Consider the following 19,709-nt stretch of genomic DNA (forward strand, 5'->3'; position numbering starts at 1 on the left):
AAACATTAGAAGAGAACAAGAGTGTCTGAACCAATACATGTCCTACTTCTTCATATTAGTTTTCATAGAAACCTATCAACCTACTTGCATAGAGACATTTAAGGTCAACCCATCCTTATCGAAACTGCAAACCATTCAACTCTTTCATTACCATATTTCTGTTGAAATACACTGCCTTTGATTCAATTGATTTTAAAAGTAAGGAACAACTTAGTAAAAAGACCATGTCATTTTTAATCTATTGCTTGGAACAAAATTAACTTAAAATTTTGATAGATTTTTAGTTCAGATCACTTTAAACAAGAAGTTTGTATCATAAAAGAAAGGTAGCCTCGGGTAAGTAGGTATTAAAAGGTTTATTCCACCACAGTCATGAGCACCCCAGTCCAAAGTAAAACTCAAAGCAGACTGTCAACTTTTGATTCAATAAACATATCTATCCACCCTTTCCAATGTACTGACTTCTATATTAGACAATGTGCAAACTTATATTACAATACATACACATATATGTACATAGAGGTACTTAGAAATGCATAATATATTGATGTGTGTATTTTATGTATAAATATATATATACATACATACATACATACATATATATATATATATATATATATATATATTATATATATATATATATATATATATATATATATATACATACATACATACATATATATATATAAACAACCAAAACTTTGACTGAAGAAGCATTCTAAAAGAGAGAGTGTGTGAGATATATTTTCTCAAGGAAAATTGGTGACAGTGACTTCGAAGTTCTGCTAGTAGTCAGTCTCATCAGACTGGACAGTTTAGTAAGGTAGGCCATTCGTGAAATGTCAAAATCACTGTAACCATTTGCCTTGTGTATGTGTGTGTGTGCAAATGTAGATAGACAGAGAGATAGATATATGTATATAAATATAGTTTATTTAAACCGAATATTTATCTATCTTATATCACAAATTTCATATGACTGCCATCCTCTTTTAAGAACTGTTACAATTCAGTGTGGCTCTTTATTTTGATTGGAGTGGGTGTGGTTTCTTTTTGATTGATTCACTTTTGTGTATGCTGATTGGCTATTATTATGTCTCTTGATTGGCAGTTTTTTCCCTCCTTTTTTTTGTTGCAGAAAATTGTCAGAGGCTTTGTTAAAATGTTTCTATGTATGTGCACCTGTTGTGTTCGTATATGTGTGTATGCCCATGTGTGTGTGTGTTTGTGTGTGTGCATGTGTGTGTTTGTGCATGTGAGTGTGAGTGTGAGTGTGTACGTTTGAGTGTGTGTTTGTGTGTGTGTATGAGTGTAAGGTTGAATTTCATTAAGGTAAAAAATAAAGTGTTTCAAAATGTTTTTTTTCATTTATTTAGTTTGTCTATTTAGCATTTCATGGGATCAGGTGCATCATTTATTTATGCTTAGATGATTTTGTTAATGAATTTCCATATGTATTTATGTCTGTTTGTATTAGTGTATGCTTTTAACCAAGGTTTGTTTTCATTTATTTCATTGATCATGAGTAAGCGTGTGTAGTGTTTTGTATGTCTAATCATTTAGCTTTTAAACCAGCTATATCAGGCCCAAATATTCTATCTATTGTATGTTCAAATCAGCAAGATGAACATACACATACCCTACAATGTCATTCTAAAATTAAACAATCACATCATTAAAATCTTAAAGCAATGATATAATGCATAATTAATTCAAAACAATGTGAATAAATAAGCGTTACATTTGACAGGTTAATCTGAATGCTAAAAGGTTAATTATGGGCTACTGTTTGTGGTTTGGTTGTTGGAGATTCTTTTGTTCTTTTATTTTTTTACTTGTTTCAGTCATTTGACTGAGGCCATGCTGGAGAACCGTTTTGAAGGGTTTTAGTTGAACAAGTTGACCCTCAGGGCTTATATTTTTAAAGCCTAGTACTTTTTCTATTAGTCTCTTTTGTTGAACTGCTAAGTTATGGAGATGTAAACATATCAACACTGATTGTCAAGCAGTGATGGGGGGACAAACAGACACAAAGGCACACACACACATACATACATACATACATACATACATACATACATACATACATACATACATACATATATATATATATAATATATATATATATATATATATATATATAATATATATATATATATATATACACATGACAGGCTTCTTTCAGTTTGTCTACCACATTCACTCACAAGGCTTTGGTTGGCCTGAGGTTATATTATTAGAAGACACTTGCCCAGGGTGCCATGCGGTGGGACTGAACCCAGAACCATATGGTTGGAAAGCAAGCTTCTTACCACATAGCCACACCTGTCTTTGTGTCATTAGAACTATTAGTGCATTGACAGTTACTTTACAGTCTGATTTCCAAACAGGATAAAATAAGTGCCTGTACCACAACTACTGAAACCCCTCTGTTGATCATGGAAGTGCATGGCTTAGTGGATAGGGTATTGGACTCGTGATCATAAGATTGTGGTTTTGATTCCAGGACTGGGGGGTGCATTTTGTTCTCGATCAAAATATTTCATTTCAGGCTGCTCCAGTCCACTCTGGCAAAAATGAGCGTCCCGTCCAGCTGTGGAATATATATGCCATGAAACTGGGAAACTGGCCCTTGTGAGTCAGCATGACTTGAGAAGGTAACTTTACCTTTACTCTGTTGATCCAATTGCAAAAGGAGAAAAAGAAAGAGTTTTACTTGTATTACCTTAAAAAAGAAATATGAATGCAAAACAGTAAAAAAAAAAAAAATCAAAGGGAAAAAATAAGATAAGAATACAGGAGTTATTAAAAGATGTTACTCACTTCTTTCTTAACCGAAAACAGCAATATAACAAAACCAGTTTCTGTGACCATCACACATGTTAACAAAAATCCATACTGCAAGTTAAATGAATATAAGAGAAATCAAATAAAGAAGATCTATATTTAATGAATATAATATATATTTTTAGATTTCAAAATTTTATTTCAGATTTTGTAAGAAATGAAGATTGGCAAAGAGTTGAGGTGGTAGAATTCTGACCTATTGGTAGAAGGAATGAAGGTTCTTGTATTAACACTGGTGCTGTGTTGCATCCATGACCAACACAGTTAAAACCGCCCTGAACAAGTTAAATAGTTACTTCTATAAGGAGTGGAAATGTATAAATAACAAGGAGCTATAATAAGGTGGGATTATATAAAACTTGCCATACTTTTCTGAGGAGATCTAATAAAGCTGGAACTTGATAGGTATTGACCCTATACCTACCAAAGACCATACTCACCTTCCTTTAATTTATAAGAAATAGAATCATACTTGTAAGTTTACATATTTGGTATGACAACAATATAAGAGTTACAAAACTTCACATAAAAAAGTATAACCAGGATACACCCCAACATACATGCATTAAGAACATGGAATAGAATAAAACAGTATACTTACCAGAATGAGTAATGTCCTATTTTGGCAACAACCACCACAACAACCTATCAGAGCAATGAAGAGAAGACATGATCCAGTTACAATGAATCCCAATGCCACCTTGTGTGTGATATCAACATATCTGCCAAAATCTGGCATGTCTGCTTCAGATATTGCCTCTGCCATTGTTTTGTAAAGTGGTTGTAACTGTACTTCCATTTTGGCTGAGCCATATTTAACAATGATTCCACCTAGGATCAATGTACCACCAATTATCTGTAATTATAGAAATGAAATTCTGTCAGGGAAAAGTATTTATCTAACAATATTATATTACTATCAACATTCTGAAAGTTAGATTCTTTCTACAAACATGCTGAAAACATTGGTAGTAAGAATATATTAAAGCTAATGAGGGAACTTCTATTTCTAGGGTAAGGGAAATTCCACTGTCACATTAAAATTTGAAATTGTTCAATGAAGAAGTTCGCTAAAACACCATGTGCAAAAAAAAAAAGAAGCCAAAAAAAAAAACTCAACATCTAAAATGTAATTTAATATACTCTCTTTACTCTCTCTTTACACTTTTACTTGTTTCAGTCATTTGAGTTTGGCCATGCTGGAGCACCACCAGGACTTATTCTTTGTAAGCCTAGTACTTATTCTATCGCTAAGTTACGAGGACGTAAACACACCAGCATCAGTTGTCAAGCAATGTTGGGGGGACAAACACAGACACACAAACATTACACACACACATACATACATATATACATATATATATATACAATGGGCTTCTTTCAGTTTCCGTCTACTAAATCCACTCACAAGGCTTTGGTCGGCCCGAAGCTATAGTAGAAGACACATGCCCAAGGCACCAAGCAGTGGGACTGAACCTAGAACCATGTAGTTCATAAGCAAGCTACTTACCACACAGCCACTCCTATGCCTGTCACATATAAGTCACAAAGCTATGAATTTGTAAAATTAAAGATTCATTATTTTTTCTCAGCATACATGCAGCTACTCAGGTACTTATATACTTGCAATTCTCCCCAATATTGAATGTCTCTCTCTGTCCCTGTTCTATGTAGTCACTTAAACTGCTTAAATTAACAACCACATTTCTTTCCATTTACACTTTATTGTCTTAAAAAATCATACATTGGACATAGAAAATTTCTATGAGCTGTTGGAATGAAACGTGTCTCCTTAGTTTTAAAATAGTTTTTGAAGTTAGCAAAGTTTATAATCAAAATATTTAAACAAACATATATATAATTTTATTTGTAATTTAATACACCTCTGTTTTCACTCCTGTACTTTGATTCCTAGCAACTTACCTCTGTTCTCAACCACTGTATCTCTTCTTTTTAACCATTGCATCCCAATATAAATTATACAATGTTGTTTTAAATATTAAGATAACAAAATAGATATAAAATGTCCATTGCTAGACTACCAATGTGACGATTCTTTGACTGGCTGTTATAAATCTATTCAAGGAGACATGACTAGGATCCATTTATCTAGACAATTCCTATTTATCGCTTTTCAGCTGCCAAACCTTTATTTCATCATTCACCAGAGAGAGAAGAGAATCAACCCCAGTAATTGACTAGTAGTTTATTGTTCCTAGAATGATGAAAGGTAAAGTTGGTTACCGAAATATGATTTGAACTCAGAGTGCAAAGTTTTTACACAAATACTGCAAGCATTCAGTTTTATGTTCTAATGACTGCCTGTTTGCTGACTGAAGTGTGCACCTAGTTTATAAATACATTATTATAAATAGCTCACGTTTCTTAAAATGAAATATATATTTTTGGCATAAAATTGTTGCTATGTTGTTCAAGGTCTCTTGTTTTAATTAACGATGCCTCTGCTTAGCTGAGGACCATACTGCATGCTCCAACATACAAATAAATAGTATGTGGTACAATATAACAGTCTGGACATGTATTGTCAATTCTATTCATGTGTGCCATTAGATTTTTTTGGTGGTGAAGTAGATTTGCATAGAACATGACAGTTAAAATTCCTCTGTGCTTATTTGTTAGTGGTGTACACCATGGTGATGAGCTGCACATCTGGCAAAATACTTAGTGTCACATCTGGCACATCTGGCAAAGTACTTAGTGTCATTTCCTCTTATTTATTTTTTAATGTTCTGAGCTCAAATTTCGACTTTGCCTTTCAACTGTTCATGGTCAAACATCTTTGACCATAGCTTTTGATCTGCTCTCATACAGAGTTGATCAGAGGCTTGTCATCATTATCATCATAATCATTATAACCAGGACCACCAGCACCACCACTAACACCACTAACACCACCATCACCGCCGCCACCACCGCCACCACTGCCACCCCCACTGCTGCTGGCGCCACCACCACTACCACCACCACGACCATTGACAACAACAGTTGCAGCAATCTAAAGTGATCTAAAAACTGAAACATATGATGTCAGTGAAATCTCTTTCAAAAGTTTTACTTTTACTTACAACCAGGAAAACATTTATTATCATAAAGATGGTGGTTCCGGTGGAAGATATAATTTTTTGCTTCTTGGCCTTCTTTCGTCTTCGTGGCTTTTGCTCTGCATTTTGATTTTGTTCATCAGCCATATTTCTCACTCACAAAGAAAGCTGTAAAACAGAAAAATATAGTTTAGTTTTAAAACTCTTAAAATGGTTTAAATTTATGGCTTTTTGTAAGGCTAGTGTTTATGGCTCTTTCATAGGTAACACACACAAAAAAACATTTAAAAATTTTTTATTAACTAACCTAATCACATACACACACACACACACACACACACACACACACACACACACACACACACACACACAGAATGTTATCTATGTTGAACTTTTAAACTTAGTATTCAATACCTGTTACAAATAAGAGTATATATATATATATATATATATATATATATATACATACATACTGCAAAATGGTTTGATTCTAATTTATTAAGCCTTCTTTCCTCATCTTGAGGCCCTGTTCATTCCTTTTCCCTCTTCTCTTCTTTTATTTTATGTATTTGTATCCACTCTGATGAAGCTCTGGTTAATTACCTTTTATTAATTATTATTGTATTATCCAGGTTTGTTATAAATATATATTGAAGGTAATAATACAATTGTTTTGTTTCATTAAACAGTCTTTATTAAAAAAATAAGTGAAAGAAATAATTGTTCTTAAAAATTTGAATTGAATCACTTTTCTGTAAATCAAATTGTAAACTAGGATTTTAGAAGATTTAATTTGCTGAATGAAAATCTCAAAAGACCTGGAACTTTTGATGTTAACTTCTACCAATTAGCATCATATTTGTTGATTGTATTCAACAGGTATGAGTTCTCTAAATGGCCTAGAAATTCCTTGATTGTAGCCACTATGCAAATAATTAGTTCTGGCTTTAAGAACTAATAATATGGCCCCTGAACAGAATCTACATATCACTTACATGTTACAATTGCTCTTTTTTCTTAACTACTACAATACATCACGTTGTATTTCAGGTTTTCAAGATTACAGTCTTTCCATCCATCTATCCATCAAACTGTTTTCATCACACACTGTTCCTGGGAGGTTTGTGAGGATAGAGTTCTTGGGCACTTCAAATATTGGGTCCTATTAAAAGCTACTGTCATTACACTTTCCTGCTGAATTTCCAAGCATGACCAACTGAGACTATGCATATTATCCAACAATTTTGTTCTTGGTTTATCCCTAGGTCTCATGCCAGTCGGTTGAGCTTCAAGAACCCATCTTATGATCCTTTCCTATGACATTTTAACCACATGTCCATAGCACTGGAGTTGTGAGCTCTCAATGTAAAGTAGTGGCTCAAACTGGAGAGACCCCCGATCTCTGAGCTATGCACCTGTCAAGTAATGTGATTCCATAGATTTTTTGGAGGAATCCCATTTCGGCCACTTGTATTTGTGATTGTACTCTTTTGATAAATACCCACAATTTATGATCATTGGTGAGAGTTGGCACAGAAACTGAATTGTAAAATCAATTAACATAGGTAAACAATTGCAAAATATAAAAGTGCACATACATATATGTCTCCCACGTTACTCCTCTCCTACACTCATATGCACACACATAATGTATATATGTTTTGCCTTGCAAAGATCCATAGCTAAAAATTATTTTTGAGTAAAGCTAAATAATGTATACCGGAAGTACACATGGAAATTTGTTGTTTTATTCATTTTCTAATTTGCCTTTTTTATTTATTTTTATAAGTTTTATTATGTCAGAAGTTTTGATTATGTCTTAAATTTAATTTCATTAAGATTATTTAAAACAAAACATGAGTGGCATGACAAGCAGAATAATGTTCTATAAGGAGTTATGTATTCTATTTATGTATTCATAACATATAAGGTGGAATCTACTTTCACAAATGCATACATATACATCACACACACACACACACACACACACACACACACACACACACACACACACACACAATGGGTGTGTTGCCACTGAACATCTGATGAGAAAGATGCATCTTACACATCCATGAAACTTTAAGTCATGTAGATCTGAGTCAGACTGTTATTAAATACATGTAGCTCCAACCAAATGCATTGAACGCTTCTTTCTTTCATTTGTTCACTCACACACACACACACATGCAATTCTTACATGAATTTATATAAAGAAGTATACATTTTTGTAGCTTTGTCAGAAAAAAAAATGGCAGTACTCATATCTTTCTTGCAGCCCCCACTGAGACTAATAAGAGAGAAAAAAAAAGTCAATAAACTACAACTCATGAAATTAATGCCATAGGAAGCAATGTTTCAAGGTTTTGACAAGTTTTCTCCAGATTGAAGAACTGGTTCTAATGCTTGCTACAAAAAGGAAATTGACTCCGTTTAAACCACAGACTCTGTCTACAGAATGAATTGAACAACAATTCTTCTGATGAGTCAGATGTGACCAGATAAAATTAGGAGTTGTTTGTCAGTTTAACTGATGAATAAACTGACGAACAATCCTTAGTTTCATCTGGTTATTTAATCACGATGTTAATTTACTGATGATGCAAATAGCTGCCCAGCTAAATAAAAATCTATCATAAGCAACAGAAGCAGTATTAGATTAAAAAAAAATATCTATATATCATATTAATAGTTTTAAACACTGCTCATCCATAAGAAATATTATCTCTGGACCAATACCATAGTAAATTTGCCTTTCATGATATATTTACATTAAATATGACACATAGACAGCTATTTTAATCTAATATAATTTATGTTGCATATAACAGATTCTTATTCAGTCGGGAGCTATTTGCTGCACCAGTGATTTGTTATTCACTGTTTTACTGATATATATGACAAATTTTGTATAGGTATGCAGCTAGCTTCTAGTACTTGCTACTGATAACACCCAATAAGGCAGAAATGCTTCTAGCATTCTCAGTAGATGCTACTGGTATGATTTTAGTCTGCCTGATAAATATTGTGTTTTTAAACAGAGCACAACCATAAGAGGTGTTATTTCCACATTAAATTTGACTTTCAATGGTGTATTTACATTGAGTATGCTACATAGATGGCTATTAAAATGAAATCGTGTTGAGAAAAGAATATTTTGCTGCTTCAAAACTCACCAATTGATCAGGCAAATACCATCATCTCAATTTCATATACACACTCCAAACTGGTCTATTTATGGAACTGAGACATGATATTTGCCTGAAAGATCCTTTGGAGGCATCATATTTTAGGATGTTATCATTTTATTTACCTAATGAAATTAGTAGATGCAAAATATTCAGCTTGTAAATGGCATTTAGTAAATATAATAATAAAAAAAAATACAGTAATAATATCCATGTGTAAGAGAATAAATTTATGTATTGTGTGTGTGTGCGTGTGTGTGTGCGTGTGTGTGTGCGTGTGTGTGTGCGTGCAAGTGTGTGTGTGTTTCTCCACGTTTGTGGACTGGAGCAATGAGTTATACCCCTTTATGGCAAAAGCTTTCTTTATCTCAGTTGATTTCATAAGTACCAGACAACTGGCAAGCATATATCTATATCTATATCTATGTCTATCTATCTATCTATCTATCTATCTATCTATCTATCTATCTATCTATCTATCTATCTATCTATCTATCTATCTATCTATCTGTTTGTCTGTCTGTCTGGCTAGCTCGCTAGCTATGTGGATACACATATATATATACATACACAGTGGCAGACTGGGCAAGTTGCTAGCTTGCCCGATGGCACCATTAGAATCCATATACAGGGGCCCAAGTTAGTATCTAAGGGGCCCATCTCCTCAAGTTTGAGAATTTTTTATTCACTCCTGGAAGAATGCATTAATTATTTCAGCCTGGCTGTTTTTGTAGACAGTTGAAAAAAATACTTTTAACAAAAAAAAAAAAAAGAAATTCAAAGATAGGATTGTAGTTGTGGGTGGGCTCCCTTAGTCTCCTGGCAACTAATATTTTTAGACCTAGTCCACCACTATGCATACATACTTACGCACATTATTTGTGAGTGGAACAATAAAAATATGCATGACTTTTCTCAAGTTCCAAATGTGAATTTGTGCTAACTACATCCCAAAGATGGAGCCTTGTATCTTTGTTGGAAACCAGTTCCCTCCTCAGTGGAAGATTTATAATAATTAAAAAATAGAAGAGACATACACACACATATATATATATATATATATATGAAGAGATACACACACACACACAAATATATATATATATATATAAATATTATTCGAGACAAAACCACTATTTTGCAAAACAAACAAGGAAAGACTTAATCAATACATAAAATTTTAATAAATAGTCATAATTTGACACTGAATTATTGGAAGTCCACCTGAAGATTGTCGATCAAGACAAGAAACGATTGTAGTGGCGGTTTTTTTGACTATTTATTAAAATTTTATGTATTGATTAAGTCTTTCCTTGTTTGTTTTGCAAAATAGTGGTTTTGTCTCGAATAATATTTTATAATATTTTACTATAAAATCGATTTAATCCTAAATCTGATTTTTTCCCTGTAAATTTGGATTTATTCCCTAATATTTATTATTATATATATATATATATATATATATTGATCATAGAATAAACATCAAATTCGAGTCACCATACTGCAGACATTTGATTATATATAAATATTACCATGGTTCTTAAACATGTAAAAATGTACATACACATAAAAACACAGAAGGTAAAAATATATATGCGAATAAAATACAAATATATAGAACAGCCTATCAGAAAGGTAAATATAAACAACTAACAATTCATAAAAATTCTAAAGCGTGTCATGCTACTAAATAAACTAAGATAAAATAAAATATCAATCGACTAAAAATATCTTTAAAAAGTTTTTTTTATACTCCCTTCATACAAGAGTATGTCCAAAAATTTCAATTCTTAAAACCATGGTAGGTTAGAATCCATGAACAAAAAGAGTTCCACAAAATCAATTCAAACACACCTTCGGCCACTTCGGGAGCTCATTACCATGGTTCGATTACATTTAAAGTGCATCACAGCAACGATCCCCTCATCAGGATGAACAGGAAACATGCACAGAACAGAACTAAAAAGTTCATACCATATAAATTTGTGTGTGTGTGTGTGTGTGTGTGTGTGTGTGTGTGTGTGCGTGTGCGTGTGTGTGTGTGTACATATGTGTGTGCATGTCATTGTTCAGTTTTTTTTCAAGATTTCTTGTCAATAGAGAAAGAGCCGGTTTGTAACCTAGATCCAAGGCTTCTTCATTGGAATTTCAACATCAACAACAGGGTATTTTTGTTTGTATGTATACATGTATATATATATATATATATATATATATATATATATATATATATATATATATGTGTGTGTGTGTGTGTGTGTGTGTTGTGTGTGTGTGTGTGTATGTATGTATCTTTGTATTTATGTATGTATGTATGTATGTATGAGGGGGTGCTGAAAAGTTCCTGGCTTTAAGGGTATCAGGAAAAGTCTGGTTGGAAGCCCAACCTTCCGAGCTTCTTTACAGAGCTTAGAAAAACTGAAGGACCTCTGCAATCAGTGTATGAATCTGAGAGGGGGCATATGTTGAATAAAATCATAATTAGCTGATCCTTCTGTATTTTTTTTACTCAAAGCTAGGAACATTTCAGTTCACCATCATATACTATCCTGTATATTCTGTGTCTGTGACTTATGAATTACAAACTTTGAATGTATGAGTTTACAATGAACACTTGCAATACTGAGAAATTTGAATGTGTAAATTAAAGCCCAAATAAAATATTACTGATATATTCCTTAAAAGGGATATATTAATATATACCCATCTGTTTTCCAAGTAAGGTTTTCTATGAGGAATTACTACCCTTTGAGATTGACTTGTGCAAGATTCCAACATCGACTGAGAATTTAGAAAAGTATTTCTTATGTCAGATCAGCACTGGCAGTCTGAGGGATTGAGAAATTTTGAAACCTTGAACATGAAGAAATATAATATATATGTCATCCTTACTTCTTCTTCTTCTTATTATTATTATAGAAACAAAGCTCAGATTTGGTCTTATTCCTTGTAGGATTTATGTGGGTAGCAGGTTACCACCTGTAACCTTAGGTAGCCACACGTTTTTGGCAGTCTTTCAAGTGCTTAGAATCCTCCTGATAATCCTTGCTGTCCCTAAGAAGCAAATTTTCTCAAGGAGCTCTACCAGGCATTCTATTTCAATCTCTATTATTATTATTATTATTATTATTATTATTCAGTAGTTTTATTTTTATAGCGTGCTTTCACTTCACTACCGAGCGCAGCTCTGTGTGCCTTGGGTATGTGCTGTGATTTGTTGTGATGCTCTGATGGTTATTGTATGGAAAGTGTTCTGCGTAGGATGTGTGCAGTGCCTAGTAGTGCAATTTTCTGTATGTTATATGTATTTGTAAGTCCTGGTGTTTTTGTTATGTATTTGTCTGAATATTTTTTTATCATGCCTAATGCACCTACTATGATAGGAATTGTTTCTGTTTTCAGATTCCACATTCTAGTTACCTCTATTTCCAGGTCTTTGTATTTTGAGAGTTTCTCCATTTCTTTTAGAGACACGTTGTCATCAACCGGTATTGATACATCAATTAGAAAGCATTTTTTTTCTTCATGATCTCTGACAACTATATCTGGTCTGTTGGCCTTAATTTCTCTATCTGTGTGTATCGGCATATCCCAGAGTATGGTTGTATTATTATTATTATTATTATAATTATTATTACTATTATTATTATTATTATTATTATTATTATCTTATTGTCTTTGCTCAACTTCTAACGCTGGAGATGTACTATGGTATCAGCTGTTCACTACCAGTGAACTAAAGTAATGCCCAATATTTGAGTGGTTCCAAGTAGTGCTGTTTTCTGCAAGTGCTCCACCCTTATTGCAGCCCTTATTTGTTTTGTGTACTTCTCAAGATTTTTATTCACTGTTCTCATAGTTCCAACAATTTTTGGTACTGCAGCCACCGTTTTCAGTGACCACAACTGCTTAGCCTCCCAAGCTAACCTGTTATATCTGTCAACTTTTCTTTCTTCCTTATCTCATACCTTGTTGTCAGTTGGGCATACCTATATCTATAATCCAGCATTCTTTGCTTTCTTTCTCAATTAACATTATGTCTGGTTTCCTATTCTGTATTTGATGTAATTGGTTCTTAATGCTTGCTCTTGGGCAGCACAAATTAGAGTCTCTGTTTCCAGTTTTAAATTACTTTTAGTCATCCATAGCCATCTTTTGTCTTTGTCTTATCTTCAGCATCCCTATGAAATTGTCCATGCATTCTTTTCTTTATCCACCTATTTTCAGTTTCCTTCATTCTCAAGTGCTTGTACAGTGCTTTACCTTTGCAATCTTCCATCCCACACAAGCCTGATCTTCTTACTTCCAATAGTAGCGGTTCTGTGGCATTTTTTGCATACCATGCTATGTTGTTTCCTCTGCTCTAATGTTGTGTTCACATCCAATCAGTCCTCTTTCTCCTCTTTTTTTTGGTACGTACAGTCTGTCTGTGTCACTTTTTGGGTGGAGTATTCCATATCTAGTCAGCAACTTCCTTGTCTTTCAGTCTAAGCTATTTAGTTCGTCTACTGTCCATACAATTACCCCTGCTCCATATCTAAGGAGTGAAACCGCCCAGGTGTTGATAGCTTCAATCTTACTCTGTCCGTTTAATTTCGACTTAAGGATCAGTCTTAGTCTGCACAAGTACTCAACCTTAAAATTTTCTTTCATTTCTTTCTCCATCAATTTATCCATTTCCAATATCTCCAAGTACTTATAACCCGTCTCTTCTATTTGCTTCATAACCTCCCCCGATGGTATCACTAGCCCGTCCATACATTTAATTTTGCCTCTCTTCAAGACTAACACACCCCACTTTTTCAGTCCGAACTCAATTCAGCACTGAAAGTATACACCATAAAGTTTGAGGTCATCCATGAATAACAAATGGTAGACTTTTCGTTGGCAGCTTTTGAATACATGCCCAGCCTTTGCTTTCCTCAAAATCAGTGTTAGTGGTATCATGCACAGTACAAAGATCAGTGGGGACAAACAGTCCCCTTGGAAGAGGCCTCTACTGAATTCTGTTGTTCCTAGACTTGTTCCATATGCTGTCAGTTCCGTCCTCCACTTCGCCATACTTTTTCTAAGTAATCTCTCAGCATTCAATGCAATACCAAATAGATTCATGCATTCCATAATCCAAGAATGTGGGATCATATCGTATGTCTTACGACAATCGATCCATGACATGGCTAAGTTAGTTTTCCTGTGATGGTGTTACAATAAAAACACTGGTAATTGCGCAACCTGATAATCGCTACCTTATATGAGTGACAATGAAAAAACAAAATATTGTGAATAACAGTGGTAATGAAACTGAAGCCCTTGATGGTGATAGGGTTGCACTCGGCAGGCTCCAGCTTCTTGTTATCCAGCAATGGACCAGTACACACAGCGTGGCTGGAACAAACAAGCCAATGCTGTGGTTATGGCGTGTTACTACCTGAGCAACTCTGTAGATTATTATTATTATTATTATTATTATTATTATTATTATTATTATTATTATTATTATTATTATTATTACTATTATTATTATTATTATTTATTTATTTATTTCCGATATGAGTAGTTTTGGAGCACGCCAAATAAAAAATGTATTAGTGGATCCGTAAAATGTACAGTATGTCTTCAGTACAGTTTTTCTCATATTTATAAATAACACACACAAACATGCACATTGGGTAATAATTACTTAGCAGCATTCTCATAAATTTATAATCTATCATGAAAAAAAAAAGAGAAAATGTAGACATAGATACACTGTCAACGAAAATGGTACTGTCACAATTGCAACGCTTTGGTTATAAGCCTACTTGTCATATGTCTGTTCGATTATAGGCCGCCAAATGATATTTTCAACACTGTAGTATCAAATACACACACACACACACACACACAATCCTTTCTACGATAGGCACAAGGCCTGATATATTTTAGGGGGAACTAAATCAACCTTGGTGCTCAACTAGCACTTATTTCATCTACCGAAAAGGATGAAAGGCAAGTCAAACTGGGCGGAATTTGAACTCAGAACATAAAGACAGACAAAATGCCGCCAAGCATTTTGCTTGGCGTGCTATCTACTCTACCAATTAGCCACCTTACACACACACACACACACACAACACACACACACACACAACACACACACACACACACACACACCACACACACACACACACACACTCATATATATATAATATGTAAACAAAGAGGTTGGCTACATTTAATGAAATTTAGAGTTAATGATCAAATGCATGATATTTTTAATTTATAATAACAACTTTCAAGGTATTCCTTAATAAATAGTGACGGAATTTTTATTTTTTAGAATGCATAAATTCTGATAAAAAAAAATTTTTTAAGGTTGTAGTAGAATGTTAAACTTTTCCAAGGGACATAAACTACACCTTCATGAGAAATTAATGTGGGTGGATGCATGCTTTATAATAGACTAATTGATTTTGTAATTGTTAACAATATCCTTTAAACGCCAATACATTTGGATGATGCAGTGGAAAGGCATTTTTCTGAGAGTCTGAATGTATGCATATTTTACGAGATAATATATGAAACGGATTTTTAGTAAACCCTATACACCTTTTATTTCACTATTATCTGCAGCGAAGAACTTAGCTCGATAAACCTATTGTTTTTGGGAGACGAATATCGTTGAAAAGTTTATTGAAATTATATAGAAGACAATAATATTCTTCTTTAAACAAGTTTTTGTTACATCTACATTTTACCATGACGCTATTTTAATTAAAGCTCTCTTGATACAGATACTCTGAAGGGAAATATTTATTCAAAGAAATCCTGATGAAATTGAAAAAAACCCTTAAATCATAAGGTGGATTATACCATGTAATATTTTACCTTCACTTTTTAAGTTTATGAATTTGCTTTGTTAGGTATATATTATATTTTATCTTTGAAGCCACTGTCATTTAATGCATCTTTGTAAAAATAAACGACAAAGTAAAAGGATTTCTCGTCGGAGGATAAGAAATGTGCTTTGTAATGTTCATTTTAAAGAATTATTAGGGGACCATTGGAATATATAAATATATATATATATACTCACACATACATACATAGTCATACATACATACATACATACATACATATACATGTAATGTATACAAGGTGGTATCAAACAGTTCCTGAACTAGTTCTGTAGCGCACCAACAGATGGCAGCACACGGTTGTGTGCTCAGTGAGAGCTAGCAGTGACCTTCAAGAGGCAGTGTGCCAAGTGACATCACTGTGTTGACATTACAAGTTGTAAAATTTGTATTTTGTGATCACGTGTATACTGTAGTCTGTGATTTTTGTCATTGGCAGGAAGTTGGAACAAAGAACCAACGTGAAATCTTACGTTTAACGTTGGAAGTCTGCTACAGAGACATTGAGCATGTTTTGGCAAGCTTACAGCAATAGGGCAATGGGTTGTGCTCAATGTTTCAGGTGGTACGGGCACTTCAACTGTTGCAGTTCAAACAAGAGCATGCTTATCGTTTTTTTCTATATCTGCGGTATTGTGCATCGAGGATTCGTCCCCCACGGCCAAACTGTTAATCAAGAGTTCTACTGCGACGTTTTGAAGCGTTCGAGAGAGGACATTCGGCGAAAGCGACCGGATCTGTGGAGTGCAAAGAACTGGATTCTTCACAATGACAATGCACCCTGTCTCCGAGCTCTCCTCACTCGTGAGTCTCTCGCCAAAAACAACATGGTGTCGCTTCTGCACCCTCACTATTCACCAGATTTATTACCTATGGACTTCCATCTCTTCCTCAAGATGAAAAGGCAGGTCCTCGACTCGCTTACGGAAAACGATTTCCAGGCCGAATTCCAAAAGTGGCAGGAACGCTGGAACCGGTGACTATTTCGAAAGTGATGTTAAAACTTAGGTAAACAAGTCATTTTTTATATTAAACATAACTTGTCCGGGAACTTTTTGATACTAGCTCGAATATATATATGTATGAGGTGGTATCAAAAAGTTCTGGGACTAGTTCTGTAGCGCACTAACAGATGGCAGCACACGGTTGCGTGCGCAGTAAGAGCTTGCAAGTGACCTTCATAAGTCAGTGTGCTGAGTGACATCGTTGTGTTTACTCCGCAAGTTGTGAAATTTGTGTTTTGTGATCACGTGTATACTGTAGTCTGTGATTTTTGTCAAAGAACTAACGTGAAATTTTACGTTGAACTTTGGAAGTCTGTTACAGAGACATTGAGCATGCTTACGGTGGCGAGGCAATGGGTCGTACGCAATGTTTCAAGTGGCACGGGGGCTTCAAAAGCTCGAGCTGAAGGTCTCTGGAAGATGATGAGCGACCTGGAAGATCTAACACAAGCGTCACCTCCGGAAGTGTGGAGAAAATTCATGAACTTTGCGTGAGGATCGTTGGAGGGCAATCAAGGACATTGCTGATATTGGTCTGTCGTACGGGTCCATGCAGGCAATCCTAACGTCTGAAGTGAACATGTAGCGTCTCTCTTCCAAGTTTGTCTGCCGCCTGCTGACCACTGAGCAGAAAGAATATCACGTCGAAGTCTGTCAAGATTTTCTTTTGCCGCTGGTGACCCATTCCTAATGTTGAGGATTACCACCGGCGACAAGGATTGGGTCTATGAGTACGTCCCTGAGATGAAGCAGCAGTCGTCACTATGGAACAGGCCTACACCTCCAATGGAAGAAGCCTTAGCATCTCCCGTGAGAGAGTTGAAAAAATTCTGCACAATGAACTTGGCATGACGAAGGTTTCAGCTCGGTGGATGTGACATCTGAAGCCTGATCAAAAACGCACCAAGCTGATCACATCATGGAAAAATCTTACATTGTTTCAAGCAGATCAAGCTGGTTTCCTTGAACGTCATCTAAACTAGGGTGTATGTTGGGTTCAACACTTTGAGCCAGAGACAAAAACAAAACAAAGTAAAAAAACAATCCCCTCCTCACCTACTCCAAAGAGAGCCAATGTCGTTTCATCTGCAGGAAAAGTGATGGCCTCAGATTTTTTGGGCTGTAAAAGATATTTTGTTTATTGATTATCTTCAAAAGGGTCACGCTATCAATGAAGGGTACTATACCAACTTCCTGAGGCAGTTACAAAGGGCTATCAAGACCAAACGCTCATGAAAACTGACGAAAGGGGCCTTGTTTCATCAGAACAATGCTCCAGAACACAAGCTATTGGTTTCAATGGTTGCTGTGCGTGACTGTGGCTTTGAACTGGTTGATCACCCTTCCTGACCCCATTTGACTATCATCTCTTTCCCAACATGAAGAAACACTTTTTCTGGGAAGCAGTATCGCAGTGATAATGACTACGTATCTGCTGTTGACATTTTTTTACCAACAGGATGACAGTTTCTTCAGCGATGGGATCCAAGTACTGCAACATATATGGAAGAAGTGTATGGTCTACAAGGGAACCTTTGTTGAAAAATAAAACTCATTTAGTCACATTCTATGAGAGTTTGTTGGTCAGCCTATGAACTTTTCAACTGACCGTCGTATGTATGTATGTATGTATGTATGTATGTATGTATGTATGTATGTATGTATGTATGTATGTATGTATGTATATATGATATGTATAATAAAATCAGTCTGTTATTTCTCATTAGTTACTTTAAAATTACACTCTTTTGTTGTCCAGATTGTAACTTCATAAGATCAACGCAACATAGCTTCAACTACTACTGCATATGTATATATGCCTGTGTGTGTATGTGTATGTGTATGTGTGAGTTTGTATGGTTGTAGGTACATAAGGTACATCCCAGCTGTTTCCCCATGAAGCATATTTCTTTATTACAATCTAGTATGTAGTTGCTGTCGCTGTTGTGTAGATGCAGTGTATATAAGAGAGATAAAAATTCTGGAAATACTATTTGCAATGTTATTGTAGAAGAAAACAGGAAGTTGGTAGATTTATTGGTATTATTAAATCACCATTACAGACATTTCATTGGCTAATAGGAATTACAGAGTTTCACATGTTAGGTAAACATGCAAGGAATTTCCAATTAGAAATTCTTCAGACAGAGAAATTAGATAATATAGAGTATCATTTGATTTCAAATAATACTATAATGCTCAAGAATGCACACAAGTGCAGAGCGAAAGTGTTTCGTGGTGCTCGCGATTCCAACGTTTCGCATTATCAGCAGTGTCAGGATCAGAATGGCTATCAGCTTGAAAACAGGCTCTCTTTACCCTCTTTTATTCTTTTTTACTCGTTTCAGTCATTTGACTGCGGCCATGCTGGAGCACCGCCTTTAGTCGAGCAAATCGACCCCAGGACTTATTCTTTGTAAACCTAGTACTTATTCTATCGGTCTCTTTTGCTGAACTGCTAAGTTATGGGGACGTAAACACACCAGCATCGGTTGTCAAGCGATATTGGCGGGGACAAACACAGACACACAAACACAAACACATACATATGTATACATATATATATATATATATATATATATATATATACGCCAGGCTTCTTTCAGTTTCCGTCTGCCAAATCCACTCACAAGGCTTTGGTCGGCCCGAAGCTATAGTAGAAGACACTTGCTCAAGGTGCCACGCAGTGGGACTGAACCCGGAACCATGTGGTTGGTA

General features: G+C 34.8%; 1 protein-coding gene across 3 annotated transcripts in view; it reads right to left on the bottom strand.

Moving 5' to 3' along the window:
- Window positions 1-19,709, bottom strand: part of LOC115212130 (CD63 antigen-like) — a 48,908-nt gene that overhangs the window by 26,387 nt on the left and 2,812 nt on the right. For all 3 annotated transcript variants that reach the window (XM_036503362.1, XM_036503363.1, XM_036503361.1), the window contains exons 2-4: window positions 5,934-6,077; window positions 3,449-3,703; window positions 2,824-2,898 (exon numbers count right to left, since the gene is read on the bottom strand). In XM_036503362.1, coding sequence (XP_036359255.1) covers window positions 2,824-2,898; window positions 3,449-3,703; window positions 5,934-6,056 — 453 coding nt within the window. In that variant the 5' untranslated portion in view covers window positions 6,057-6,077. The remainder of the gene's footprint in view (window positions 1-2,823; window positions 2,899-3,448; window positions 3,704-5,933; window positions 6,078-19,709) is intronic.

Source organism: Octopus sinensis, linkage group LG5 (genome assembly GCF_006345805.1).
Source record: "Octopus sinensis linkage group LG5, ASM634580v1, whole genome shotgun sequence".
NCBI lineage: Eukaryota > Metazoa > Mollusca > Cephalopoda > Octopoda > Octopodidae > Octopus > Octopus sinensis.